Consider the following 26,555-nt stretch of genomic DNA (forward strand, 5'->3'; position numbering starts at 1 on the left):
GGGGCTGGTAAGGGCCTTCTTTTGTTCTTATAACCTTTTGCCTATTACAAGAGTAACAGTTGCTCCGTGGTGGGGAGATGAGGGAGGGGTGTCTCAGCCACATGCCAACCGAACACGTCCACGCTTTGGTTGTGGGCACACATCATTTATTTGCATTCGCAAAAACTGGCTTAACTTAAAAGGTTCCTCTTAATTTTTTTAAAAGATTTTATTTATTAATTTGACAGAGAGAGACAGCTAGTGAGAGAGGGAACACAAGCAGGGGGAGTGGGAGAGGAAGAAGCAGGCTCCTAGTGGAGGAGCCTGCTGTGGGGCTCGATCCCAGGACTCCAGGATCAGGCTGTGAGCCGAAAGCAGAAGCTTAACGACTGTGCCACCCAGGCGCCCCTAAAAGGTTCCTCTTAAGGATGAAGGATGGTACTTTTGACTCTGGGACCAGAGAAGGAAGTGAGAGAGAGGGGGGACAGCTAGTGGCTTGTCCTCCTGTCACAGGCCCTTAGAGACCACAAGTGTAGTGACCATCGTTTAAGACATCATGCATCACTGGTGGGGGCAGAGTGGGGGGAGACTCGACCGTATATGGGTTCCGGGCATCATGCATTTTTTCCTTCCTCAACAACCATTTGCTGAAATGCCTGTTCAAGGAATATAGTCCCAGTCTCAGCCACGCTGAGACAGACACAGGCTCTTCATTAAATACGGGCAGTCCGAGGAAGGCTCGGAGGAGATGGTGCTATTGGGCTCAGTCTGGAGGATCAAATCAGCTTCAATCAGGACAAAAAATGTGGGAAGGGTATACCAGGCAGAGGGAACAGCATATGCAGCACGCCTAGAAGCAAAGCAGAGCAGGTCACAGCCAGCAACCCGCAAGGTTGCCAAGTTGGACGAGGCTGGATTACAGGAACCTCAGAGGGAGAAGGGGGATCAGAAGACCAGAGAGCTTGGTGGAGGCAGGGGTGGAAGATCTGTCTACCTTACTGAATTCAGATTTTAGCCTGAAGGTGGTGAGGAGCCACCGAAGGGCACGATCAGAGTTGTGATTCCCAAAGGGAACTCTGGCGTCCTTGCAGGACATGGGTTTCAAGACCAAGCAGGGAGGTCCTCCCTTCAAGCCACAAAGGCGGTTTGGGCAGAGGCAGTGCAGGTGCAGGCAGAGTTGGTCACTCCTGAGGAGGCCAAACAGGTGCATAGATGGCGGGAGGGGGCAACAAGGATCACCCCCACCTGGCTTGGGCTGGAGGGGCCATCCGCTTAAGCGTAGGAGACGGAGGCGGGTGAAGGCGGAGTCTGCACACCTTCCCATTGGAAGCCGAAGCTCAGGTCGGGCAGGAGATCAGCGAGTAGCTCAAGAAGCCGGTGAAGGGAGTGAGCTGGCCGGGGAGGGCACGCGGAGTGTGGACAAGAGAGCCAGGGATTGGTCCTCCAGGGAGACACCGGATGGAGGAGCAGAACCAGCTCCGGGAGCACCGTGGCATGGGGCTCATTGGATACGCCCCTCGACGCGCAGCAGCAGGTAGTCCCTGAGGACCGGGGGCAGTGGGAGGCGGGCGGCAGCCTGTCGGCAGCGGCTACCCAGCTGAGCGCGCGCAGCCAGCCGGGCCAGATGCTGCAGCCGCCTGGGCTGGTTCACCATGCTCAGGGCCGAGATGTAGAAGGATTCGTGCTCCTAAGCCAGGAGTGGAACAGGATCAGATGGCCCGCACCCTCCACCCTGCCCTTCCATCCGGGGATGACCTAGCACTGGGGGCCCCGGGGAATTTGCAATATGCACCCACCCGGGTGTTTGGTGCATCTTGAAAAAGACTCAGCTTCAGAGCCCAGAGGCCCTGCAGGGGTCACGGGAGATGGGACCGCACCGTAGGGCAGGGTCGCGGCCATGTCTGCACCCACCACTCCAAAGATGCTGGCGCAGTGCCCGCTGAGTCAGCGATACCTGAGTAATATCCACGCGGGCATAAGTGAGAGAGGCTGGAGAGGTGTGTGGGATTAGAGGTTGTTCTGAGCTGCTGGGGGGGCAGGAGACCCCGGGAAGCCCATCCTGGAGGGATAAGGCCTGGGGCTCATCCTTCCTCTCCATCTCCCCAGAGCCCAGGAAGGAGCTGTGCCCCTGGGGTGGACATACCTGCCACAGCTCTGGGAGTACTGCCTCCACCCAGGTATCACAGGAGGGGACACAAGGGTAGGCATTAAGCAGGACTTCCAGGGCCCGAGGGAAGTTGGCACAGTGTTTCAGCATCTAGGAATCAAAAGAGGGTCTTAGGGTCACCATGGCTCCCCCAACCAAGGACAGAACCGAGTCCAGCCTAAGCCAAAGCCTCCCTCACACCCAAATCTGGGAGCCTAAGGTCTGAGTCTCTCCTCACTCTTTCCTGTGCCTCAGTGTATCCCATCTTCTGTGGGCTACAACCTCTGAGCCCTGGCCAGTTTCCTTGGGAGCGCTTTTCTCCTTGGACACGCTCCCCTATACCCCTCAGTGGTCCTGCCCGAGGTGAGGACAGACCTTTGGCTACAGGTCAGGCTTTCAGCCTCCTGCCCACCCCCCTTCCCACATCTTCCCTGGTGGCAGTTCCAGCCACAGGCTCCCCGCCCAACTGGGGCCTCCTTTCTCAGGCCCTCCCTGCGCACCTCAGGGCGCACAGGCTGCGCCCCGTAGTCCAGCAGCGCTGCGAAGAGGACCTCGGGCTCCCAGTTGGGGGCGTCCTGGACGGCCTGCAGCGCGCAGTCCATGGGTGTGTGGCCCGCCGCGTTGGGCGCTCCCGCGCACGCGCCGTGGCGCAGCAGCAGCTCGGCCAGGGCCCCGCAGCCGTTGGCACAGGCGTTGTGTAGCGGCGTGTGGCGCTTGCGCCCGGCAACGCGGGCATCGGCCCCGGCCGCTAGGAGCCGGCGCGCCGCCCCGTGGTGCTGCTTGCCGCTGCCCGGGCCCTGGGCCCCCGCGCACGCCGCGTTTAGGGCCGTCTCGCCCTGGCTGGTGCGCAGGTGCACGTCGGCCCCGTGCTCCAGGTAGAGAGCCACGTGCTCCTCCAGGCCGCGAGCCGCCGCCACGTGCAGAGGTGTCACCTCGCTGTCCTGCGCTGCTACGTTCACGGTCGCTCCCGCCTCCAGCAGCAGCTTGGCGCACCTGGGGGCAAGGCGCAAGGCCCAGAGACAAATCCTGAAGGACCGAGGCTTGGCCTGCTGTCATCCCCTGCCCCCTTTCTTCCCAGCCCGCTCGCCCTGGAGGGAGCCTGGGGGCCACCATCAGACTCACAGAAGCCCCATGACCCACAGCAGACCTGCGAGGCCCATGATCTCACCAGGAGCATCTCCAGTCTTCAGATGGGAAACTCAGCCAAGGAAGGCCGCGGTGCAGGCAAGGACACCGGCAAATTCGAGGCTGCTTCAGAATGAGTACTCAGGGCCTCAGACGGTCCCTCCCAGAATCCGTTTATTTCCTCGTTAAGTTCCAATCATGGGTCAATTTTTGTTTCTAAAACCTGACTTCCAGAGCGGTTTGGGTCCCCAAGGCCTGGTTCTGAATCACTTGCCAGTGGTCTCCTAACATTTCGATAGCACAAAAAGTTTTGAAAACCCACTACTGTGTCCACTATGAATGTTACACATAGAAAATTAAAAAAGTATGAGCCGAAAAGAAAAAGGAATAGAAGTCCTAATATTTTCTTCATGCCTCCAAACTTGAAGACCACCCTTCCAGACCAGGGACGCCCACTCAAGCAAAGGAAGGACTTTGGGGATCCGCCTGCTCCGGTTTCCCCTGGAGAAGACACATGGAACCAAACAACAAAAACCAGATTTTAGGGAGAACGTGTTTCACAGTCTCCCAGTTCCTGGAAAACTATAGGCCAGAGGGGGGGGCGCCTGGGTGGCTCAGTGGGTTAAGCATCTGACTCCTGATTTCGACTCAGGTCATGATCTCAGCGTCGTGAGACTGAGCCCCACTGGGGCTCGGTGCTGGGTGTGGAGGCTGCTTAAGATTCTCTCTCTCTCCCTCTGCCCCTCTCCCCCTCCCTGTCCTCCCCCCCACCCCCATCTCACGGGCACGCATGCTCTCTCTCTACAGAGAAAACAAAACAAACAACAACAACAACAACCACCACACCATAGGCCAGAAAACTGTTGAGGCAAATATGCATCATTAACCACCAGGCGGTAAACCAAACACGAAACAAACTCAATTAATGATGTAATTAAACTAACAGTAATTTATAATTAAAAAGCCAGAATGGCTGCCACTGGAAGTTCAGGAGCAGACCCAGCAATCCCAACGAAACCCTGATGACCCAGTGTCCCTCCCCTAAGATGGCCAGAATTCCTGCTCCCTCCGGTGCACAGGTCCCGTAGGCTCTGCTCTGGGCAAAAATGGAGTAGCAGCCAGCCGTCTATAAACGGCTGAATTTATTTCCTCAGTCAATTCTAATCATGGGTTAATATTTGTTTCTAAATACACATTTAAATAACACTGAAAAGCTCATTCAGTAGGGCTTCAGTAAGTGTCACTTAAAAGGATAAAGTCTGTTGGAAAGCACACGGTGTGCTCATAAGAATTCAAGAAAGGGCTGGAAGATCGAAATCACTTCTGGGCCCATCACTGATCTAGCTTCTCCCCAGCTCGGGAGGAGTGCCCAGCATGTGGGCTATGAAGCGTCGTCCACCACGGCCAGCCCCGCCTGCGGACCTGATCTGTGCAAGTGCAAATACCATCATGTGGGGGGTCGAAAAACCTGTTGACCTTTTTTTTTTTTTTTGAGTATAGTTGACACATAATGTTACATTAGTTTCAAGTGTGTGACTTAGTGACTTGACAAGTTTATACATTATGCTACGTTTGCGAGTGTAACTACCATCTGTCCTGTAAGAGCTATCACAGTATCATTGACTGTGCTCCTTATGCTGAGCCTTTTACCCCGGATTCTCACTCATTCCATAATTGGAACTGGTATCTCCCACTCCCCTTCACCCATTTTGCCCAACCTTCCACCCCACACCAAAAAAACATCTGTTGATCTTGAAAATGTGGGAAGGGGGGCGTGGGGGGCGGCCTTGTACTAAGGTTGGGAGCACTGGGCCACATCTTTCTTGATGCCCACCTGAAAACAGGAATTTGGCTACAGAGGATTCACAGGGGACTGCAGTTGGAACAGGGTTTTCCAAAAAGGCAACAAGGCTTCTGCTTCCTGGGCTTAGCTTATGTGACCTTGGACAAGTCCCTAAACCTTTCTGAGCCTTGGGTTTTCTCACTCGTGGAATGAGACCTGTCTCCCAGATTGTCATGAGGACGCCTGTTCATGAGGTGCTTCTCCCCGTCTCCTGGCCATGAACACACACACACACACACACACACACACACACACACACACCTCCCCCGGGTACCTACTGCAAGGACTCGGGGGTTGTGCAGAGGTGCAAGGGGGTCGTGCCCTCCTCGGACAGCACATTGGCTTTGGCGCCGAAGGTCAGCAGCAGCTGCACACAGTCAGACTGGGCCCGGGCACAAGCCTCATGCAAGGCTGCCCGGCCCCCAACCCGGGCATCCAGCTCGGCTCCCCGCCGGATCAGGTGGCGGGCACAGTCGGTGTAGCCTCGGGCAGCAGCGATGGTGAGGGGTGCCGTCTGCTTCGTCTTGGGGGTCAGCACCCAGAACCCTAGGGAGAGCAGGCAGGGTTGGGGGGTGGTGCGTGAGACTCGCAGGGCAGGCCCTGACCGCGGCTGTCCCTCTGTACTCTTGGCCGAGCACAGATCATGTGCCAGGCCGTCACTGTGGAGGGCTCACTGAAGCCCTGAACTGGGAGGGTATATTGGAAGAGCCTTCTAGAACGGTTTGTCAATCTGTAACAAAACGTAGTATGTGCGTCCGAGGCGGGGAAAAAAAGGTAATTGCTCTTTCAAATCACAAGGGCATCGGAAGAGAGTTAATCCTGTTAAGGAAACCTCTGGGTCTTTGAGCTCCTGACCGATTCCTTGGTTCTTGTTGTTCACTAGGCTGTTCTGGTGTTGGGGATGGGTCTGAGTTATGCATAGGAGAGCCTGGAGCTGAGCTTGGGAGTGACCGGAGAGCAGAGCTGAAGGAGCCTAGTTTGGAGTTCTAGGATATTCCTGGGGCAGGTGGGGGAGTGGAGGGTGGACGTGGGGGAAAGGTGGAGGGGACAATAAGTGGTGGGGGTGGGGAAAGGAAGAGTGGGGTGAGCGGCTATCTTGGGACTAGTGTTGGATCTAAATCATAGAAATGGCCAAAGACTTGTTTAAAGGACATAGATGCCTAATACTCAACTGTTACGTTGTTTGCTTTATGGTGAAGTAAATTCCTGGGTTTGCCAAATTTTGGGTAAAGCATGTTTTGTTTTTTATTACTAGGATTGAAATTAAGGCCCAGCTCCATTTGGGGGTTGGTAGACATACTGTAGGGTGAGACCAGGATACGCTGGGTAGGGTCACATCTCTAACAGTTAAAGCCCAGCAGGAATCTGGAGCTTGCCAGGACTGGGAGAACATAAACCCTCCAAGGATTTGGAGCCCCCACATCCATGGTTTGAGGCAATCTCCGTCAGTCTTAAGAGCAGGGTGATCTCAGTGGAGGTATTTGGTTTACATGGACAAACCCACTGGTCTGAATAGAACCTAAGGAAATTATCTGGCAGGTAACAAAGACGTTCATCATACCGCTATTAAAAATAATTTTACAAAAAAGGAACCCAATCTACCCAGTCTATTTGGGGGCTAGTTATATAAGTCATGGCACCCTCGTACAATATAATTTAGGCACCTATTTAAAATACTATGTAGGGACAGGGCGCCTGGGTGGCTCAGTCGGTTAGGTGTCCCACTCTTGATTTTGGCTCAGGTCATGATCTTGGGGTCCTGAGATGAGTCCCACATTGGGCACCGCGCACAGTGCGGAGTCTTCTGGAGATTTTCTCTCTCCTTCCCCCTCTTCCCCTCCCCACTGCACGCACACTCTCTCTCAAATTAAAAATATATATATTATGTGGGGATGCCTGGCTGGCTCCGCTGGTGGAGCATGCAACCCTTGATCTCAGGTTTGTGAGTTCAAGTCCCACATTCGGTGTAGAGATTACTTAAAAATAAAATCTTACTTTTTTTTTTAATTTTTATTTTAAGTAGGCTCCACATCCAATGCGGGGCTTGAACTCACGACCCTGAGATCAAGAGTCGCATGCTCTACCGACTGAGCCAGCCAGGTGCCCCTTAGAAATAAAATCTTAAAAAAAAAAAAAAAATATATGTGTGTGTGTGTGTGTGTGTGTGTGTGTGTGCATATTCAGAGAAAAGATTGCATTAGAATATAACTGTGTTCATATGTAATTGATACGTTAATATAATTTTAATTCTGGAAAGACATACAAACCACTAACTATGCCTCATCTCTGCTCAGGAGGGAACTAGAATGGGCTGTGGAAAGCAGCAGTCTAGTCTGTGCTCTGGAGGGGGGGATGGGGACAAGTCTCTCCCCCGTCCCCACCCCCACCCTCTCGTCCCTCTGTCCTCTTCTGCCCCACTGGGTGCTCCCTACCCTGCTCAGCTGACCAGGCCAGCTGGTTGCTCACAGTCTCCACAATCATGTTGGCAGCGTCTTCCTCTTGGAACAGGGCTTGGACCTGTTGCAGGTCACCGGAGAACAGCGCATTGTGCACGGCTGGGTCTCGGCAGCAGCGGCGCGGCCCAGTGAGTCGGGCCCGGGCACTGGGGGGGCACCGTTGGCTGCGGCACTGCCGGGCCGCGGCCCGCCGCCGGTCCTCCCACTCCAGCCACTCCCGCTGCAGGCGGAGAGCCCGCAGTGTGGAGGAGGTGAAGGGGAAGGTCTCCTCTGCCATGGGGAGGGGCCCGGGGGTCTGGGCGGCGGCAGCTGGGCAGAGCCGGGGTCCCTCGGCCGGCTACCGCCCTTGTTCTGAGCAGCCGCCCTGCCCCTCTCTCGTGACCCGGCCAGGAGAGCAGCTGAGGCTATAAATAGGTCCTTCACGGGGCTGGTAAACACCGTTTGCCCAGAGTCATGATCCTGGTGCAGAGAAGGTATTGGGCCAACCCCCAGCCTGGGGGCCGGGGCCAACCCCTGGCCCAGCTGATACCCTCCCAAGTGGGCAGCAGGAGCCCCAGGGTCGGCAACCTCCCACTTGCCCGGAGTGAGTGTCTTGGGTTGGCAAGGTCCAATGGGACTGAAACAGTCACTCTGGGAGATGGCAGCACAGGGAGGAAGAGCCAGAGGCCCCCAGCCTCTGGGATGGTGGCCGGAGGGCAGACCCCAGCGCAGGAAGTAAGGGCGGGTGGAGCCGGGTCCCCACAGCTCTCACAGTGTCTGCGGGAGTCCTGGTAACCGCGTAAGTGCACGGGCTTTACGACCACGACGCTACTTTCATACCCATCTTCACTCCAAGGGCCATACTTTCTGGCTCACGGAGGTAAGAAGCTTGGTTTTGACAGTAAGTTGTACAGTCAGGGTAATTATCACCGGGGAACGCCTCTGAAATGGGTGCTTTTATGTTGGTTTTAACCACGAGGAACTTAAGGCTTAACAAGGTGAAACTTCCCGCTCGAGGTCACAGCTTGTGAGCGGCGGAGCCAGGACTAGGACCCCAGCTGTCCAGACTGCATAGATGGGGCACTTTGGCCGCTGCTGCTGTGGCCACGTGAGGGTTGACAGTGATAAGAGCCTCTCCCCACCCTCCTACAGGACAGCACGATCTCTAGAAACTGCCCGCCACGAATCTTGTGTCCCTCCACCCCCAGCTCCTAAAAGGGCTCACCTGTCAGGCGGAGGAAGGCCAAGGGGTTGACCTGGCAATTCTGGGGACTCCCACCAAAGAAACCTTCACGTCACAAACCCATTCACCCTCAGGAGAATGCGGCTCTGCTTCCAGGAGCCTCTAGGGGGAGGAATGAGGCCATGAAATGGCCCTGGCTAATGCTCGGCCCAGCCCGGGAAGGGGAGAGGAGGGCGGAAGGGATGCTAGCCCCTGCCTCCGAAGCGCTCCTAACACCCCCGACCTCGCCCAGCGTGCTGGCAGGAGGCCGCTCAGCCCCTCGGGGTCGGCCTACCCCAGGGCGCCCTGGTCTGTCTCCCCCAGCGCTGCGGCCTCCCGGGCTCCTCTGCCTGCAGCACTCTCTCCCCTCCCTAGCCCTGCAGCCAGCCGCCCCTGCTCAGTGACCTCGGACTTCTCCCTCTCCCCGGTCCCCTCACCAAGCCCCAGCTCCCAGGCTGGATTGTCGGTCACCCTCTCAGTGCCCCTCACCCTCACCAGGACCAGCCCAGCCTCCTGGCATTCCTTTCTCTGGCCACAAACCGCTCTGCTCTGACGCCCAAGTGGAAGCATCTGTCTTAAACGGTTCATTTCCTAGTTTGAAAACTTCTGCTGACTTCCAACATCGGCCTCTCCAGGTAAGCCCGATGCCTCAGCTCAGGGCCTCATGTCACGCGGCATTCTCACGGCAGCGCCTGCGCCTTCCCTGACATGCCCCTGTCCGTGCTCCAGGAGGACTGTGCAAGTACTTTGTAAAGGGCCTGTCCCAAGGTCCTGGGGACAGAAGTCTGCCACGCTGGATGTGGGCTCCAGAGCACGACCTGACTTTATTCAGCTGGGTCTCTGCGACCCCGCAGCACCCGGCACACAACAGGTCTCACTGTGGGCCTTAGGAGCGCTCGGCTCGTCGCGGGCTGGCCCCTTCTGTGTAGGGCATTGACTGAGGGCCCTTGTTCTCTGCCAGAGCAAACACTCATCTGCCCGCCCGAGTGGGTGGCAGTAGCCTGGGCTGCTTCCGGCACTGCCCTTACCCTGCTGTTCACCCACCCTGGCCCCGGCTTCTTGGTGGTGTTCCAGGGTGGGGGACCCCAGAGGGAGGAATGAGATCATGCCCAGCGAGGTCTTCGAGATCCTCAGAGAAAGGCGCCTCTATAAATGCAGCTGTGATTAACCCTGCTGGAACCTATTCGGTGTTTTAATTGCCCCGCCAACGGCCTGGCTGCGCACCCACAGCTGGGTTCCCAGGGCTGGGAGCTGACAAGGCCGGGTGGGGCCAAGAGGGGCCAAGGTGGGGTGGGCGTCCCCTTCCGAGGCGCACAGTAGCCATGACGTGCAGGGTGCGAGGCTGTGTGGGCCTCAGCCTCTCTGCCGCCTTGTCTGCCATACACGCCTGAAGGTACTCCGACTACAACCCGGTCCCTGGAGATATCGTGTGCTCTGTCTCCTGTCCTGAGCTTCCTGAGGGCAGAAAAAGGAGGCTTTTACTCCAATCCACACACGAACCCACAGGGAGCCCAGTTCTAGTGATTGGATCCCCACTCTGCCTTCTGGGAGCTGAGCCTGTAGGGTGACACGAGAAACCAGGACCCTGGTCGGGACTGTGAGCAGTAGAGATCAGGGCTTCCAACTAGAGAGTGGGGAATGGTAGTGCCGGCCAGGGGTATGGGGCGGTTTAGGTGCAGGAAGACCACACCGCGTAGGTGGGCTCTGGCCCAGATCTGAGCTGCACAGGCAGAGCCGGGGAATGAGCAGTGGGTAGAAGAGACAGAGAAGCGCGCGATCTGTTCAGGTAGGAGGGTTGCTGGTGAATTAGCCCCTTCTTGCTCTTGGGCTTGGACACAAGAGCCGCCTAGAACAGGGCCCCACTGCAACCAACAGCCAGCTGAACATGGAATTCTTCCAGCACTCACTCACTTCGGCGTTGAGACTGGGATCGAGGGGACCAGCCATTTTTTGGGAAGAAAGAGATGAGTATCTTCCCCCAGAGCGGTACCAAGCCCATCGGAGGCCTCAGACTCACAGCCCCTTAGGGGAGGCTGAGGCTGAGGCAGGAGAGGCTGGCAGTCAAACTAGGGTCCCTAATCCACACGCCCTCAACCATGAGTTGGGGGATAATTCCTTTCTTCCCTTCATCCCAGAAAGGAAAACAAAGTATAATTACACCTTTTACACCCCACACATGCCCCTTGTCCAACTCTGGTCTGAGAGGTGGCAGGGCAAAGCTCGAGTGACGGAGTTGCTTGGCAACACAATAAAGTAACCCTGGCTTATAACCCAACGTATAAGACAGTACCCCTGAGTGCGCAATGATGTGAATGCAGGACTCAGAAATGAGGGCGGATTCCTTCTGTCCTTAGAGACGGCGGAACAGAACTTGTTTCTTAAGTGTGGGCTGCACCTAGTGACTTCCTTCCCAAGAAGACAGTCTGAAAAGGCAGAAGAAAATTTACAGTGGAGAAACCTGACAAACGCTACTTCGGCCACGTCATCAAGGTCAACATCAACCCCTGATGTGTGATAGAACACACCATCCTCCGTGGCCTTCCTCGGCAAAACACAACCCCGGTCTTATCCTTCTTTAAGGAGACAAATTCCAATAGAGGGCATCCTAGAATATGCCTGACCCATACTCTTCGCAGCTGTCAGAGTCATAAAAAACGAGGAAAGCCTGAGGAACTGCCAGAGCCAAGGGGAGCCTGAAGAGGCAAGACAGCTAGATGCAATGGGGGACCCTGGAACAGAAAAACGACGGCAGGGAAACTGTGTGCATCTGAATAAAGCATGAAGTTCTGTTCATAGTAATGTCCCAGCACGGGCTGGTTAGCTGTAAGCGGGGTGCGTCCTAGCGTAGGAGGCTAATAATAGAGGAAACTGCTGTGGGGTATTTAGGAACTCCCTGGATTATCTTTGCCGTAATTCTGTAAATCTAAAACTGTCTAAAAGTAAAGCTTATGAAAAGAGAGAGAGAGAGAGAGAAGGAAAACGAGCAGCTTGACTCTGCCCTGGCCAAAGCATCACCAGCAGGACAGACGGGACAAGGAGCAGCGGGGGTGGCAAGGAGAGGGGGAGGTAAGTGAACCGGGTGGCTGCTTTATTTCAGAACAAGATGCCACAGCCCCAGCCCCGCCCCCGCCCCAGGAACCCTGAGCACAGGTGAGCTGGGCAGCTGCAGGCCTTGAGACACAAAGCAGAGGGAAGTCTGAATGCGTTCCTCCCCTGACCAGAGGGACAGGTCGCCACGGCTGTGGTGTGATTCGTCAGCTGTCCAGGGACTAGGGAGTAAAGGGATCACGGTCCTCTAAAGTCAAGGTGAGGCAGGAGGGGGGACACAGCTTCCCTGCTGGCAGGAGGAGAAGGAACAACGGTTGCATCCCAGGGCTTGGAGGACAGTAGAGCAGCGCCATCCTTGGGCTGAGTTCTGGAATGCCAAAGGAAGGCCCAAAGTGACAGCAGTGCAGAATCGGAAGGACGAGTGCGTTCCTGGGGAAAGCATCCAGACTCGGGGCGGCCATCGTCCTGAGCTGTGTTTATTCTCCTATGATACTGGGCTTCCTCTCGCCCTGGGACCCAATCAGACACACCCAGAGCCTTGCCTGGGTGCCGAGAGGCTCCCTGCTCACAGTGGGGGCCCTGCCTTGCAGTCCCAACTGCTGGTCCCACAGAAGAAGTCCTCAGGGAGCTCACTCAGGAGTCCATCCAGGTCATCTGCGGGGGGACGAGACGGTAGATGGACTTAGTGACAATGTTAGGGCTCCATAGGACTCAGGTCCAAAGCTCCTGCCTTTCGGGGGGCCTGGACCTGGCTGCACAGTTGGGCAGGTGGCTCCCCCCGGGCAGGGGTGACTGTGCTAACGGGCCTGAGGCTGGCCTGACTCCCATCTTCCCTCTGCTTCCCACACACGCACACACCGCAAGAGACAGGGACAAAACACCCGGGCCTTTCTGTAAAGGAAGGCACTCCCCTTGGCCTTGGTGGTACCCCTCTTTCCATCCCGAGGCCCAGGGCTTGAGCACAGGCTTCAGAGGTCCGCTGGTGCAACCTGCTCATTGGACAGAGGAAGACGAAAAGCCAGGAAAAGCCGTTGGCATTCAGAATCACAGCATTCATTAATCTGGTTTCTCACCTGAAGAGTGCGAGACATCAGCCCCTTCCCCAGTGGGCCTTCCGGGGCGTTTAGAGTGAAAGTAACTGTCCCTGACTGCAGTTCTCAGCTGGGCGCTTATGTCTGAGAACTTGGAAATAGAGCTGACCTCAGTAATCCCTGTTGATACTATTACAATTAACAATAGCGTGGGACGCGTGGGTGGCTCAGTCGGGTAAGTGGCTGCCTTCGGCTCAGGTCATGATCCCAAGGTCCTGGGATCGAGTCCCGCATTGGGCTCCTTGCTCAGCAGGGAGCCTGCTTCTCCCTCTTCCTCTGCCTGCCACTCCCCCCCACCCAGTGCTCTCTCTCTGTCTCTGTCAAATAAATAGATAAATAAATAAATAAATAAATAAATAAATAAATAAAATCTTAAAAAAACAGAAACAAAAAGCAACAGCAGCTACCACTCACTGAGCGCCTGCCCAGGGCCACACCTGCTGTACTCATCCCGTCAGTCCTCACAGTATCCTTCGCAGGGCATGGTTCTTCCTGTTACAATCCCCACTTTATCTGAGAGAACGGAGTTGAAAGAGGTCAAACAACCTGCCCGTGGTGAGCACACTCAAGGCCCGTCTGATGCCACAGTCACAGCTTCCAACTAGAGAACTCCCTCGTGATGGACGGGCTCGGGGAGCCCACGGAGTCAGAAGAACTGGACACTACCCCCGCAGAACCGAGCCTCCAGCCTGGCTCGGAGCGCCTGACAACACTGCTGCTGGAAGAAGTCCGTTTGCTGGCATTCAAAATTTAATTAGGGTGCCCAGCGCTGTACCTGGGGAAGTAAGGCTGGAATCTGATTGTAACACAAGGTGATGGGGCGCCTGGGTAGCTCAGTCGGTTGGGCGGCCGACTCTTGATTTTGGCTCAGGTCATGATCTCAGGGTCCTGGGACTGAGCCATACATTCAGCTCCGCGCTCAGTGGGGAGTCTGCTTGAGATTCTCTCTCTTCCAATCCCTCCACCCCTCCCCGGCCTCGAATGAATAAATAAATCTTAAAAAAAAAAAAAAGGTGCCTCTCACTAGCTACACTATGACTGTTCAGGGAAGGCCGATATTCAATGAAGGGGATAGAGCAGACAGTGTGGGCCTAGGAAACAGGGAATCGGAGTAAGAACCAATACTGGTGTCCCCCGGCCCAGTCCAGCCACTGCTGGTAGTTGCCTGCTTGGCAAGTCTGTCCCTACAATGGAGATGGGACACCAGCCACAATATTCTACAGGTGACTCTCCTCACTCTTATTTCATGACCACCAGCAACCTTCTGATGATGGTTTGGCTTGTCAGCAAGCTTACTCAGAAGGAACGAGTGCAACATTCCAGAGAAGATTCCAGCATAAGGGGTAGATACTTTTTCATAGGCTATAAGTAAATGGGCTTTGTGGTTTATCCATTGGTCTAATGTGAATTTGGTTAGTGTGAGACACTTACCCATAATCCCATGAACTCTGGTGCCAGACAGGGTTGAATTTATGGCATCGAAAAGCTAAGGATCAGACCTGGACTGTGCTAGCTTCAGCTGGGTGATGCTGCCTCCTGAGGAACAAGCTGGCTATACCCTCACAGGTCTGTATTTGGGCGTCTCAGGTCTGTATCCTGGTCCCACCCTAACCACATGGATGTGTGACTCCTCAATGCTCCTGGAGGGTCTCTGAGCTTAGGATGGGGAAACCTGCCTCTGTGTTCTGGCCATCAGCCCCCAGAAGGCTCAAGGTGTGGCACAAGGATGGTGCCAGTCTCCCTCTTCCTTGTGGCTAACAGCACACGGCTTGGAAATGGGGGAGACCTATGGATCACACTGTATTTGCTTTATGTGGCCCCTATCACACTGCTAATTAGTTTGTGGCCTACAGCCTTGCCAGAAAAGATACCACATCTGATTTCTGTAAGATTCTGTAAGACCCAAAGATTCACCAAAGGAGGGGAAAGATGCAGCCAGATTCTCCTGGCTGTGCTATCCAAGGGGAAATAGAAGGAGAACCTCTTTTGCTCCTGGGTGGGCTGACTGCCTTACCTGCTTCTGGGAGTTCTTCCTCAAGGGATGGCCCTGCCTCTGCATTCTGTGCCGTTCTGAAGCCTTTTCCCGACTTTGCAGGCTCATGATGGAGGCTGCCAGGGAAGCTTCCTGGGTCCTGGGGACAGAGAGCCTGGTTACTAATGCCTGTGCCCCTGACATCCCTCTGGACAGTTCCATGTCTACCCAGACAACCTCAAAGGAATAGGGTTCAGGAAAGACACAACAGAGGAGTATGGCAGGAGCCAGTCACCCAGGGGAGGGAGCTGAAATACCAAACACCCCAAAGAGCAGATCATTAAAAACACAAAAACTTTTTGGACGATTTTCTTTCCTAATTCTATTGGTATCTGGTGTTTTAGGAAATCTCTATATAGCTGGAACAGAGTGAACAGGCCATTCAGAAATATGTTGAGGATTTAGCCTAGGATTAAAAATGAACCTTTAGGGGTGCCTGGGTGGCTCAGTTGGTTAAGTGTCTGACTCTTAATTTCAGCTCAGGTCACGATCTCAGGGGTTGTGAGGTTGAGCCCCATGTCGGGCTCATGCACTGGGTGTGGAGCCTGCTTAAGATTCTCTCTCTCTCTCCCCCTCTAGACTTCCCCACTGTAAAAAAAAAAAAAAAACAAACACAATCTCCACACTAGCTAATATGCAGACAAGTAATGGAAATTAGTAATTAAACTGTTAACCTGGCCCTAGGGAATGGGAATGGAAAAGAGTAAGTTTCATGTTTTGCTTTATTCTGTACCATTTTGATTTTTATCAGTGAGTATGGATACCTTGAAATTTAAAAGAAAAAGAAGGATGATTTTTTGGAAGTGGGGTGATTTTGAGAAAATGTGGAAGGTTAAGGGGAAAGATGCGGGAAATGGAAGTAGCCTGTCAGAGCTAAACGTGTAACTTGAGTAGAAGTCATCAAATCTAACCCATTCGCTTTTTAGATGAAGCAACAGCAGGGGTGGGGACAGGACTTGCCCAAGGTCATGTTACAAATTACCGGGAGAGCGGGGACATGACCCAGGTCTCCTGACCCCCAGGCCAGGACATGACAACAACCCAGGACCCAGGATCCCAGGAAGGGGGGAGGTGGCCACAGAGGGGACACCATGTGCCAGGTCAAGGCCTGGCTCTGCACTCCTACCCTGCAGTGGAACTGTCTGGAACCCCAAGTCTCCCTTAGTTCCCAATGGGGGGGTCCCCAGCTGAGTTCTGTGTGGGTGCCCCCTCACCCAGCGGAGGCGGAGGCCAGGAGGGCAGGCGAGGAGCAAGGGCTGGCTCACATACGGGCCATACGTAGCTCGCCGTTCTCCGCACTGCCACCTGTAGCAGATCTGACCCTCAGTCACTTACCGAGGGCCACACCCCGGGGGCACCCACAACTTGGTTAGTTCTTAGGTGACTCCTATCCTCTCCGAGGCTCAAGCCTGCCATCAGGTCACCAAGAAGCCAGCTGCTCTAGGTCCTGTTACTGTACCGTCTGGCAGGCGGCTGCACTGGGAACAGGAGGAGATGGAACCGTCTCCAAAGGCATCTCTTCACTTCAGGGCAACTGCCCCCTTCACACCTCTGCTCCGCCGGGTGCAGGAGGGGAAGATACCAGATGATCCAGCCAGAAAGAGGCCCTGTCAGTCCCCATTCCATCCTGTTCCTCTTACCTTGGGGAAGGGCTGAGGTGGCTTGAGGAAGTTCCCATCCCCGGAATCTGGGCTGTAAATATGGACCAGGTTGTTGGGCGTCACGTTGAGGTAGTGATTTCGGAGCGAAGGAGAAAACACTCCGACCTGGAGCCAGGGAAGGGGGCGGGTCAGAGCCCTCATGGAGCACCAGATGCTGTCGGATGCCGCCTGGTCCCCACCTACCTCTCCCTCGCTGGCCTCGGCACCAGGGTTGCACAAATCGCTTCTACCCCAGCCCTGGGGCCAGAGTAGAACCACTTATGCAGCCTCCTCCCCTCACAGCACAACCTCTCCCCTCCATCCGCCTCCGAAGAATGGGAGCCAGGCAGACAACTCGGGGGCCTTCTCTGGGGTGGGAGGGTCGGAGAGCAGGCCCCCCGTTTGGAGCTCCCCATACCTGCTTTAGCAGCAGCACCGAGCCAGGCTTCAGCTCACTCTGTCGGGTCTCGAGCAGCAACCTGTGCACCGTGCCCTGCATCTCTCCTGCAAATACCGACGGCCCATCAGTCGGGGTCAAGGGCAGCACAGAGACTGGTGTGGGCCCTGGCTGCGAAGGGGGCTGCTCACTGCCTCAACTTTCCCCTCTGTGAATGGAGAGGACGACTCCTCTTCATCTCCTGAACTCAATGAAGGCCACTCATCAGACCCCCCAGGACCCGACTCCTCACCCGTGGGGTCCTTGAAAACCACGCTGGCGTCCATCGCGCTCCGACTCAGGGACTTGATCATCACTGCCATGTTGGGGACCTTGTTCCTGGGGAGCTGCTTTAGGGCTGCCTGGTTACAGGGAGAGGCATTTACTGAGCAAGCCACGTCCCACCTGTGAGGTTCCCGAGTGTGCCAGGGTGACCGGGGGGCTGGGCGGGGGGCAGAGTACAGACGTGGTGATGGTGTTCCCTCTGTGGAGGGGGAAGGGCAGTCTGAAGGACGCATCCTGTCTCTCCCTGGCAGGTCCTTCATTTATCCCCCCTGCTTCCTTTCTCCAGCCTTTACGTATTTATACAGAGCTCCATCACCGCAGGCCGTGGGCATGTGTCTGCACGTGACCCTGGACCTCTAGGGCGCTTGAAGGGTAGCCGTGTGCTTACCCCACATAATCTAGGGCCCAGACACGCAGAGATACACCCACACCTCACTTTCGCCTTCCACCTGTGCCCAATAGTAGTGAAATGCTGGGTGAGTGGAAGATACAACCAAAGGGAGTCCAGGCAGCTGCTCAGAGATAGGCCTGGGGTCAGAGGGAGCAAAGGGACAGCCCCTTTCCTAAGCAGGTTGGTGAAAAGGAGCAAAATGGTCCTTCTTGCACGTCACCGCACCCGGGATCCTTACCTTCCGCAGCACCATGACGATGCTATAGGTATGGAGGAAGCAGGCGGGGTCTCTCTCGTCCAGGCCCAGAGCAGATTTCATGGCCCTCCAGGGCCCTCGCCCAAAATCCTCCACCGCCGATGCCTGGGAACTAGTAACAATCTGGCACCACAGAGCAGAGGGGGGGCCTGCGTTAATGGAGCCGCCCCGCTACAGACCTTGACTGAGATCGGATCGGGGGTGGGAGGGAAGGGTGAATTCCCTGCAGCATGGTGACCATGGTCTCGCCTCTCCTACGTCACAAAATGATAAGTGAGATTTTGTGGCATAGCACTCCTGTCACTAAGCAGCAACAGCAAAGAGGCTCTGCACTGCATTGCATTTTAAATCAGGTCCTGACTTCAGCTGCATTGAAGCAAAAGGCCATCCATGCTGGTCTCTTGTGTTATAGACTCAAGAAGTCTTAGGCCCGGGGAGCCCCCCCCCCCCACATTGATAGGCTTCCAGAGTGCCTTAGCCATTTTGAAACCAGTCCTGTTTTATTTGGGATGCCTCTGGCTTAACTATTAAACTTCTTATATTAAAAAATGCTTTGGGGCACCTCAGTGCCTCAGCTGGTTGAGCGTCTGACTCTTGGTTTCAGCTCGGGTCACGGGATCGAGCCCCGCATCAGGCTCTGCACTCAGTGCAGAGTCTGCGGGTCCCTCTCCCTCTGCTCCCCCCTCAATGCGCTCTCTCTCTCTCTCTCAAATGAATAATTAAATAATCTTAAAAAAAAAATGCTTCGTATCCAGATGAGTGTTTGCTGCTCTGGATCTGAAGCGGCCTGGTGGATCTGGGGAAGTGCAGCAAAGAGAATTAAAAGCAAAAAGAGGTCTGAGGGCAGAGCAGGTCAACTAGAATCCCAGGGAGGAGGGAAGATGGGTCTCACCCACCAAAAAGGAACCCACTGGAGGCCAGATGAAGGCAAATCTTTCCCAGCTCGATTCTCAGAAACCTGAGAGGAGGGGTTCCTGAGATACAATTTCCTAATACTCATGACACTCCCCTCCCCCGAGGGAGGATGGAGTTAGCTGGGCCTTTCTTTCTTAGATGAGTAAGAAGACTGGACACGACATCAGTCAGCATCAGAACAGGCTTCACCTTATGCCAGGAAAACCGCCACCTCCCCAAACGGCCTTCCCCACGTGGCTCTGGTGCATGACCCCAGGAACAGGCCTAGCAGCACAGGCCCTGCTTCTCAACCGCGGCAACACGAAGGGAAGTCCTCGCTCTTAAACGACGCCCAGGAAGTCAGCATTTGCGTGGAGCTAGTTACCTCTGTCCGGAATCTAGCCAGAGCACCGTGAGTCGGAGTCTGGGGCGTGGAAACCATGATCTCCTCCAAATTCTTCCCACCGCGCTACAAGGGGAGAGAGAAGGGGGAGGCAAGAGCAAACGCAGCAGCTGTGACTTACGAGTACAGCTTCTTGTCTGGGTCACATAATGAGTCCAGGCAACTATCAGGGACAATTAACACATATCACATGTCTCCTAACGACGTCTCAGGAGCCTTGTTGGCAGCTCCAAAAAGATGCTTTGGGGATTGTCTGGGGAATGTGAGGAAGCTGGGGCAAAACCCAGGGCTTCCTCAAGGAGGCAACGACCCAGATAGAGAGGCCTGGGGTAGGCACCGGGGCACCTTTCCCCAAGGCCCTTCCCAGGGACCTAACCCTTCCCCACAGAGATCCAGCCCAGGAGGAATGTGGACAGTCCTCCCTGGATTTCCCTCAGAGTGCTAGCAGAGAGCAAGGAAGGGGCAGAAATGATTTGAACCACCCTTACAATGCGAGAAAAGGCGTGCACTGATCCCTGCCAGACCAGACCCTCAGGGTCCCGTTATCTGGGATCCGATCCAAGATGGTTTGATGGATACCGTCCCTCCACCACTGTTGAAATCCAAACGGTAAGCATAGTGCAGCTTCCCCACGCTGACCCCACATGCCGGCCACACTGACCTGATCTGTGTACCTCTGACTGCTTCCTGCGTAAGCCTCTGTGCCTTCACACACGCTCTTCCCTGTCTTCCCACTGCTGAAATGTCTCCCAGAGCGTAGCCTCCCTACACACACCTGTTAACCTCCTCCCTGACCCTCCGAGGCCCACTCAGGAAGCCCGAGTGACTCTGCAGCACCTGGGACACTCTGCATCTGACGTTTAATCGTCCCCGCGCACCTGCAGCTTCTGCTGCGCTGTGGGCAACTTGGGACAGGAGCCATTTCTATTTAACCTCTGCGTTCTCAGTTCCAAGCAAATCGCCCAATACATACTAGTCCTTAGCAAATACAAGTGAATGGATCTTCCTGCCCCAGGGCTAGCAAACAGCAGGTGCTCAACAAAGCCTGAAGCACCTCTGTCACCTGTGGCTTTGCAAGCATTCAATTCTTACCGCTTCTTCTGGCTTCTTCCGCAGCTTTGGAAACCCTCCCCCCCCCCAACGTCCTGGAGCTTCTGCCGGAGAGAAGCTGTCTCTCACCTGGTGAGGCAGGACCCCAGCTGGGCCGGGGAAGCGGCGCGTCTCGCGGCGGGCGCACAGCTGGGGCGTGCGGGTGGCGGCGGTGACCAGCTGCACCAGGTGGTTGGTGACTACAGGAGTCTGCAGAATGGCCTGGGGAACTGGGGAGCAATGGGGGCTCTTTGGGGCGCTGAGAGGACACCTGACCAAAGACACTGGAGCTCGAAGTTGTAAGGGGCTCCGAGGAAATGATCCAGAGACAGTCCTTGGGGGAGTAGAAGAGATCGAGTTGGGAGTTTGTGGTCCAGGAAAATGAGATCTACCAGGTATGGCGGCATTTGGACACGGGAAGGAGTGACCGGGGAAACGGTTTTGAGGGCTGCTGTGAACGGGCCTACCAGCAGCTTGGGGAAGCTGTGGTGCCTGAAGAGGGGGGCCCTTCCGACAGGCTTCCCAGGGCGGCTGCTGAGTGGGAACCCCTGAGGCAGCTGGGACAGGAAGGTCGCTCGCGGCACCAGGTCTCAAGCGGGGCTGCGGAGTCCCACAGTGGGCAGGAGGCTCTGGAGGGTCCTCGTGTGCTGACAGGACACGAGGTATGTGCGGGGCAGGCGTGGGCCCCTTCTGGCGAGACCTGCTCAGATCAGCTACCCGGGCCTTTTTAGCCACAGCTGAGTCCTCCTCAGGCCAGGTGGGCAGGACTCCTGGGGCCTCACTGCTGACTCCAAGTTCCAGCTCCATGCCAGGCCCCTCCAGCTCCATGCTTGCCAGGACCTTATCAAAGTCATCTTGTTCAGGCCCCTCGAAGCCACCAGTCACCAGCTGCTGGCTCTCACACCTGAGCAGAGGGCGGGAGGCGGAGGTCTGAGGTCTGGCTGGCTCTTTGAGCACTTCCGTCAGTGTCACTCGTCTCTGATGGCCAGTCCAGCTGCTAGAAGTTGACACAGGCCTTAGGGGAGCTGTTCCTACGGAAGGTGGACCCCTGATGGTCCCGGGCACGCTGGAGGTAGGAAGGCGGAGTCCCAGGGCTGACAGGCCCAAAGCCTCTGAAGGAGCAGCGGGGCGTGATGGCAACTGCCCGGAAGACTGTGCCTGCCCCGTGTCCTGTAGCTTGGAAGAGACAGGTCTCAGGCACCCAGCCTTCACAGGCCGTGAGCCAGCGAACTGGTTCTCTGCATCCTCCACGGCAGACAAGAAGTCCTACAAAGAGGCAGAGACAGTGGCTCTTGGCATCCGGAAATCAAGAAACACTCCGCTTTTACTGCTTCAGGCATACAGTATGTATGTAGATACACGTAAGCATAAACCAGGGCATGAAAGGCCGTGGTGGGGTCTCTTACCACCTTCGACCTTGCCCATGAGCCCACTTCCAGACTTTTTTTTTTTTAAAGATTTTATTTTTTTTTAAGATTTTATTTATTTATTTGACAGAGAGAGAGAAAGCCAGTGAGAGAGGGAACACAAGCAGGGGGAGAGGGAGAGGAAGAAGCAGGCTCCCAGCAGAGCAGGGAGCCCGAAGCGGGGCTCGATCCCACAACCCTGGGATCATGCCCTGAGCCGAAGGCAGATGCTTAACGACTGAGCCAGCCAGGCGCCCCACTACCCCCAGACTTCTACCAGAAACATTCCGGGGTGCCTGGTTGGCTCAGTTGGCGGCGCATGCGACTCTTGATCTTGGGGTAGTGAGTTCGAGTCCCACATTGTGTGCAGAGATTACTTAAAAATAAAATCTCTACCACTATTTGTTAACTAACTAGAATTTAAATAAAAATTTGAAAAGGGACGCCTGGGTGGCTCAGTCAGTTAAGCGTCTGACTCTTGATTTTGGCTCAAGTCATGATCTCAGGGTTGTGGGATCAAGCCCTGCGTCAGTCTCCACGCTCCGTGGGGAGTTGGCTTGAGATTCTCTCCCTCTCCTTCTGCCCCTCCCCTCTCTAAAAATAACTAATGAATTAATTAATTAAAAATTTGAAGGAAAAAAGTCTTAAAAAAAAAACAACAACAACATTCTAAGGCTAAGTCTTTTTAGGTAGCTTCTCTTGGGGAGTGGGGGAGCCGTGGCAGTCAGGGGAGCAGGCAGAAGCAAACACACCAGGGCACCAAGGAATCAAATCGCCCAAGGTCACACACCCACCTCAAGGAAATAAGTTTTCTGGTGTCCAGCCTGTGCAATAGGGGTCTATCCAGCTGGTCATGCTGCCTGTCCTCAACCACTCTTCCCCCCTCAAGTCCCCTCCTCCCATTGACCACACACACACACACACACACACACACACACACAGCCCTCGGTAAGCCAGAGAGGCCTTGGATCCTGCAAAATGAGCAGAAGTTAAATATAGCTTTTCAGGCAAGTTGAATTAAGTATGGATGCCAGTTGGGAAGCAAGGTGAGATTGACACCTTCAAGAGCAACAGACCTGTTCTGAGGGTGTTTTTGAGTCAGAACTGCTGATTTAACTGACAGGAAGGTCCCTTCCATCCCCATCCCCTGCTGCTGCATCGGACTGTCTGGGCCAGAGAAAGGTGTTTTCCTGCTTTGTGTATTATCAGGAGAGTAGCATACTCCAGCAGGACTACCGTGGGGTTTAGCAATAATAACAATATTAGAATTACAGCAGCGATAAAATCCTCATGATCCTGGAGGTTGATGGATCCTTTTTCTCCCAAAGAGCTCACTCTTAGACATGACGTCATCTGCCTGTGGATGGGGGAAAGGGACTAGTCATGGAACAGAAACTTGAACTGTCAGAGTCCTTCACTCTTTTTTTTTTTTTTTCTTTGAAAATAATCTCTATGCCCAACATGGGGCTTGAACTCAAGACCCCGAGATCGAGAGTCACATGCTCCACTGACTGAGCCAGCCAGGTGCCCCAGAGACCTTCACTCTTAATCCCATTGCCGGCCCAGCAGTCCTCCCATCACCTGGTAAGACCTGGTAAGTGGGGCACTTAGCAGTCACTTTTCAACCTGTAATTACACATCTCCAAAGTCGAAAGACAAAGACAAGGACACATCTCCTCAACAAAGCTGGCAATTTTGAATTTTTTGTAAAAACAAAATTCAAGTCCCCAAGTGATGACAAAAACATCTAACAATTTGAAATGGCACTGGGTGCCAGGGACCACATAAACATTTGACCAGAATTCTCTCAATGAATTTTCATGACGGCCCTAAAAGGTGCTATTATTATTCCTGTTTTATGGATACAGAAATGGAGACTCAGAAGTTAAGTAACTTCACAGAACCAGGACTAGAACAAATATGTGCCTGTCACTATGTCTTAGGGCCTCAATGAATGAGACAAGCCAGAGATCGGTTTTTAAGAGGTCTGAGGAAGGTCTCTTTCCCCTTTCAAACCTTAGGTTCCAAAAGCCTCAAAGAAGGGGAGCGTGGGTCTTGGGCTGCGAGAAGGGTCCCTGGTGCAGCATTCATCACCATACTAGGTATAAATGAGGCATCTCGACAAACTCTAAACGTGATTTTTAAAGCACAGCGCTGGGAGACAAAAAGTAAATTTGAATGGTGTGTCATTGACAAAATAAAGCAATTCTATTCTATAAATGTAGTTTAGTATCTGTGTATGTTAGACTGGAATCAGGAGGCCAAGACCTCACCCTACTTGTTGGTGCTGTATTCTTTTTTTTTTTTTTTTTTAAAGATTTTATTTATTTATTTGACAGAGAGAGACAGCCAGCGAGAGGGGGAACACAGCAGGGGAGTGGGAGAGGAAGAAGCAGGCTCCCAGCGTAGGAGCCCGATGTGGGGCTCGATCCCATAACGCCGGGATCACGCCCTGAGCCGAAGGCAGACGCTTAACTGCTGTGCCACCCAGGCGCCCCTGTTTGTGCTGTATTCTTAAGCAGATTAATTTACCTTTTTGGGGTTTTACTCACTTAAATCCTGCTTCTTTCTGAAAAGGATTTCAGGTAGCAGGTCTGGGCCTCCAGATGAAACTATATCCATTGGATCTGAGCGGGAAGAGAGCTGTGGGGATTGCTAGCTAGTTCAGTGATCTCTGACTATACCCCGAGATTAGAAATAGCTCTGCCCAGGCCCATCCCCAGAAATTCCGATTTAATTGGTGTGTGGCAGGGCCTCAGCAGGGGTGATTCTAATGTGCCAGCTTCCAACCTACTCTAATCCCTCATCTTCTGAGAGAGAGGGAAGGGAATAGCATCTGAGGCAAAAGAACATCTCTCCTGTTATAGAAGAGAAAAACAGAAGGCCAGAGAATGAAGTAATTTGCCCTGGCTCACGTCGACACTTGGTGACCCCAGGCCTCCTGTCATCCACTAACTGTGCTGTCTCTGGCTCTCCATAAACTTTCTTCCCACCTCAAGTACGCCATCGCCATTGTAAAGGTGAACTGAGTCATCCACATGACACAGCTTCCAGGCAAGGGCCCTTGTAATTTAAAGGTATGCCAATTAGGCAGCTCATGTCTCTGTTTTTCTGTCTCTAAAACAGTTAAGTAGGTTGTTTACATGTCTCATCTTCTCTCAGCCTCTCACAGACAAAAAAGCTATACATGTCAAGTAAAAGGAGGCTGGGGCAGACTGCTTCAGAATGTTCTGGGTCTGGGTGTTGACAGCTTAAGACCTCTTCTGCTGTCTCCGATCACCAGCGCTTCCTTACCTCATCTTCAAACTCCTCTTCCACAGTAAACAGCTTCTGCAAACTGCATGCCTGAGAGGAAAACAAAGCAATTGAGGTTGGAGGAGACATACTGTTTGCAAGTACATTCTGTCCTCACTAGGCTGCTTCCAATTCTAACAAGACCATCAGGTGTAACTGTTTTTTGTTTTTTATGTTTTTTGTGTTTGTTTTGTTTTTGGCTAGTGCTGAGGGAGGAATAAGGGATGAGGAGGGAAGAGATGGGATTTACTTAAAGATTTAGATGACTTAGAATCTTTTCTTGTAAAATAATCCACTCAGGTCCATCTGTATTCGCCATGGAAGAGGGAGGAGGAGGCAGGGGGAAGGCTGACAAAGGGAGCATGGGTCATCCTTTAGGCTCAGCACTGTGCACACGGGCCTAAGGATTTTGCAACATCCCAAAGATTTGGCCTGGGGAACCTATGTCAAACCTAAGAGAGGCTGCCATAAATCCAAGCATGCGCAGTACAGTGGCCTTGTTTCTGAAACAAGTGGTTTCCTTCTACCTAATCCAATGCGCCAAGGCCAGCGTCCCAGGAGGGTCGGATGCCCCGGTCCACAGTTCCTTCTTTCTAGGCAGCGGGGCTGCTGTGGCCAGTCCCTAGACATGTGTCAAGCCCAGCTTGCTGTGCCTAACCCCAGTTGTCAGAGCAGCAAGAGCTACAGTTAGACACCCCCCACCCCCCACCCCCCTGTGTCCAAGGATCTGAGGGTACGGGCTAGGGGGAGGGGGTCGGCTCTGGAGGCGGGACGTTTGAGCACACCGAGAAGAGTGAGCAGTTCTCCCAGAAGTGATGGAAGGCAGCAGGAGGGAAACAGGCCCAGAGGGAGGCGTGTGGAGAGAACCTTCCCAGGGTCTCCAGGCAAGCCCTGACTAGAGCCCCGGTGTCCCGAAGCCACCAAGCTCTGACCCAAACCCTAACCCGGCCGTGCAGCTTGCACGAGGGAGGGGCTGCAAGCCGGAAGGCAGTTCCGCGGCCCGGGGCGCGGCATTACCATGGCGACGGCAGGCGGCCTCCTCCCGAGGGTGGATAGACCCGGCAGGCCCCGACTCGAGGGTCGCCGGGCCCTCGGACTTGTCCCGGGCGGGAGAGTCGGAGTCCGGGCTGCGGGGGTCTCTGGTGCGAGGTCGGAAAGACACGACTCTGCGACCCGGGCGGGGGCCGAGAGAGGGTCGCCGGGAAAGCGGGGGCCGAAGCCCGAGGCAGCTTTCGAAGTGGCCGCCACTCCAGCGTCTCCGCCCTCTTAAAGGGGCGGGCCTATTTCTATCCCGCCGACACAAAGGCCCTTCCTCCCTCCGTCTTCCGCCTCAGCCTTAAAGGGAAATGAGTGGGCTCTCGGTCGCCTCCCAGCGGCCCCTGGGGCCAGGTCGGCTGGTTCAACAGGAGTTCTGGGAGAGCAGGTTGGGAATCCTGGGTCCCCAGTCCCACCCACCCTCCCCTCTTGAGTTAAGCACACTAGGGACAGGAGCATAACTCTCATTCACATTAGAATCCTCCCCATTGGCTGTCTGTTCATC

General features: G+C 54.6%; 2 protein-coding genes and 1 long non-coding RNA gene across 3 annotated transcripts; 1 reads left to right on the top strand and 2 right to left on the bottom strand.

Annotated features, from left to right (window-relative positions):
* Positions 1-137: 137 nt before the first annotated feature.
* On the bottom strand, positions 138-7,927 carry ASB16 (ankyrin repeat and SOCS box containing 16). The gene is made up of 5 exons (XM_026512695.3): positions 7,526-7,927; positions 5,372-5,639; positions 2,626-3,118; positions 2,123-2,236; positions 138-1,666 (listed from the first exon to the last, which is right to left on the bottom strand). The coding sequence occupies exons 1-5, from the start codon at positions 7,824-7,826 to the stop codon at positions 1,481-1,483; spliced, it is 1,362 nt and encodes a 453-aa protein (XP_026368480.1). The 5' UTR covers positions 7,827-7,927; the 3' UTR covers positions 138-1,480.
* LOC130544708 (uncharacterized) lies at positions 7,511-13,901 on the top strand. The gene is made up of 3 exons (XR_008961197.1): positions 7,511-7,677; positions 9,249-9,385; positions 11,105-13,901. It is a non-coding gene; the product is annotated as an uncharacterized LOC130544708 (long non-coding RNA).
* Positions 12,364-26,247, bottom strand: HROB (homologous recombination factor with OB-fold). The gene is made up of 10 exons (XM_057317795.1): positions 26,033-26,247; positions 25,016-25,066; positions 20,406-21,581; positions 19,209-19,292; positions 17,912-18,052; positions 17,251-17,359; positions 16,980-17,065; positions 16,562-16,687; positions 14,904-15,021; positions 12,364-12,452 (listed from the first exon to the last, which is right to left on the bottom strand). Exons 1-10 carry the CDS (start codon positions 26,033-26,035, stop codon positions 12,364-12,366), a joined length of 1,983 nt encoding a protein of 660 aa, XP_057173778.1. The 5' UTR covers positions 26,036-26,247.
* Between the last annotated feature and the right edge of the window lie 308 nt (positions 26,248-26,555).

Source organism: Ursus arctos, unplaced genomic scaffold (assembly GCF_023065955.2).
Source record: "Ursus arctos isolate Adak ecotype North America unplaced genomic scaffold, UrsArc2.0 scaffold_24, whole genome shotgun sequence".
In the NCBI taxonomy this organism is placed as follows: Eukaryota; Metazoa; Chordata; class Mammalia; order Carnivora; family Ursidae; genus Ursus; species Ursus arctos.